We start from the raw sequence: 1,472 nt of genomic DNA on the forward strand, positions 1-1,472 counted from the left end.
GACTAAAGTATCGAACCGAACCGTGAATTTTCTGTATCGTTGCAGATGGCCACAACAGCTATTCAGTCTTTGCACATTACGTTTTCAAGATATTAACCTTTGTTGTGGTAGTAGCTGAGAGTTGGACACAACACCCAGTGTGAGCTCTAACATATATGAGCTTTTTATTTAATTATTTGGCGTGTAAGACTTTGGCTTTTTCACTTTAGGTTTACGTTTTTACCAGCAGTTTTATTTTTACCATCATTTTCTTGCGGCAGGCCATGTTGKTCCAGTCCTGAGGTCGAAAACGTTTGTGGGCTCCTTTGTTTGGATCCACCAGGAACTCCCCGATGGGCACCGTGCCAGAGCACCACTCCAACACCCCACTGCGCTGAGAGAACGGCACCACCTGACATCCAAGAGCGGAAGGGTCAACGTGAGATAAGATCTGACGGCGTACCTCAGGTCAAAACATGACTGTCGTTTTTTTAATTTAAAAAAATGAGCGGTCAAACTTTGTATCTTCTGATGTTGAGCTTCCTCTTCCGAGTGTCGGTGTTTCGCTGCAGCAGCATGGAGCACATGCTGAAGACCTGCTGCATCACCGCGTCCTGCCGCAGGTCGTCCTGACCCTGATACCGAAGACAGGGGGACACAAAAAAATAAAATAAAATCACCAAGGACAGCAACAATGTGTTCTCTCTCTTTGTTTGTCTTCTGCAAAACTCTTTACAATAAATCCAAAAAGAGTTCAAAACAATTGGATTAAAACAAAGTACATCTAGTACTTCCTTGTTATTTACTTATATGAACTTTGTTTCTTTTAAGGTTATTTGCAAAATATTWATCAAGTAAAAAAATATCTGCGGTGACTCTAACACTCATTAAGGTTAAAGAGGCCTTTATGCTCCTGCAAACAGAAACACACTTTCACACACACACACCCTCCCCTGCTGTGTTAAAGCCTGTTTGTTCTGGTATAAAACAAGGATTAATTATTATCAACAGATAAACCAAACAGAAAATAACTGGAGCATCAAGTGAGCAGCTTCACTACAGCTGGTTAGACTTTAACCTCCCGACATGCTCGGCTTTATGTTCAGAGTCACACAYGTGTGTGTATTTGTACCCTGTGCTTGAATACACGTACTAGAAARGGGAAAAAAAGGATTCTTCACTTGGCGAAAGTATCAGGACTCACTTTGACCAGCTGCCTCCAGCTTGTTCCGTCAGAGCCGACACAGTCAATGATCTTAGGCAGGTTGACTCCTCCCACAAGGCGATAGTGAGGCTGGAAGGATCTAACAGTCACCAGGCTGTCGTAGCAGCCAGATGGGTCCACCTGATCACAACATGCCGAATTTAAAAAATACAAAACGTATGCTAAAAATACACGAATAAACCTGCAAAAATGGGGTGTGGATGCTAATTGTTAAATGAATTTGCTGAATTGATGAAAGTGATTTAAATAATACCTGAACATTCAATAT

The 1,472-nt window shown here is 41.9% G+C and overlaps 1 protein-coding gene across 1 annotated transcript in view; it reads right to left on the reverse strand.

The window, feature by feature from the left end:
• Positions 1-241: 241 nt before the first annotated feature.
• atm (ATM serine/threonine kinase) overlaps positions 242-1,472 on the reverse strand; it is a gene marked incomplete at its 3' end in the record, with an annotated part of 33,598 nt that continues 32,367 nt past the window's right edge. Inside the window, 3 exon segments of the mRNA XM_014012795.1 lie at positions 242-391; positions 498-614; positions 1,184-1,324. Of these exon segments, the coding sequence (XP_013868249.1) occupies positions 242-391; positions 498-614; positions 1,184-1,324 (408 nt within the window).

This window comes from Austrofundulus limnaeus, unplaced genomic scaffold (assembly GCF_001266775.1).
Source record: "Austrofundulus limnaeus strain Quisiro unplaced genomic scaffold, Austrofundulus_limnaeus-1.0 Scaffold95, whole genome shotgun sequence".
In the NCBI taxonomy this organism is placed as follows: domain Eukaryota; kingdom Metazoa; phylum Chordata; class Actinopteri; order Cyprinodontiformes; family Rivulidae; genus Austrofundulus; species Austrofundulus limnaeus.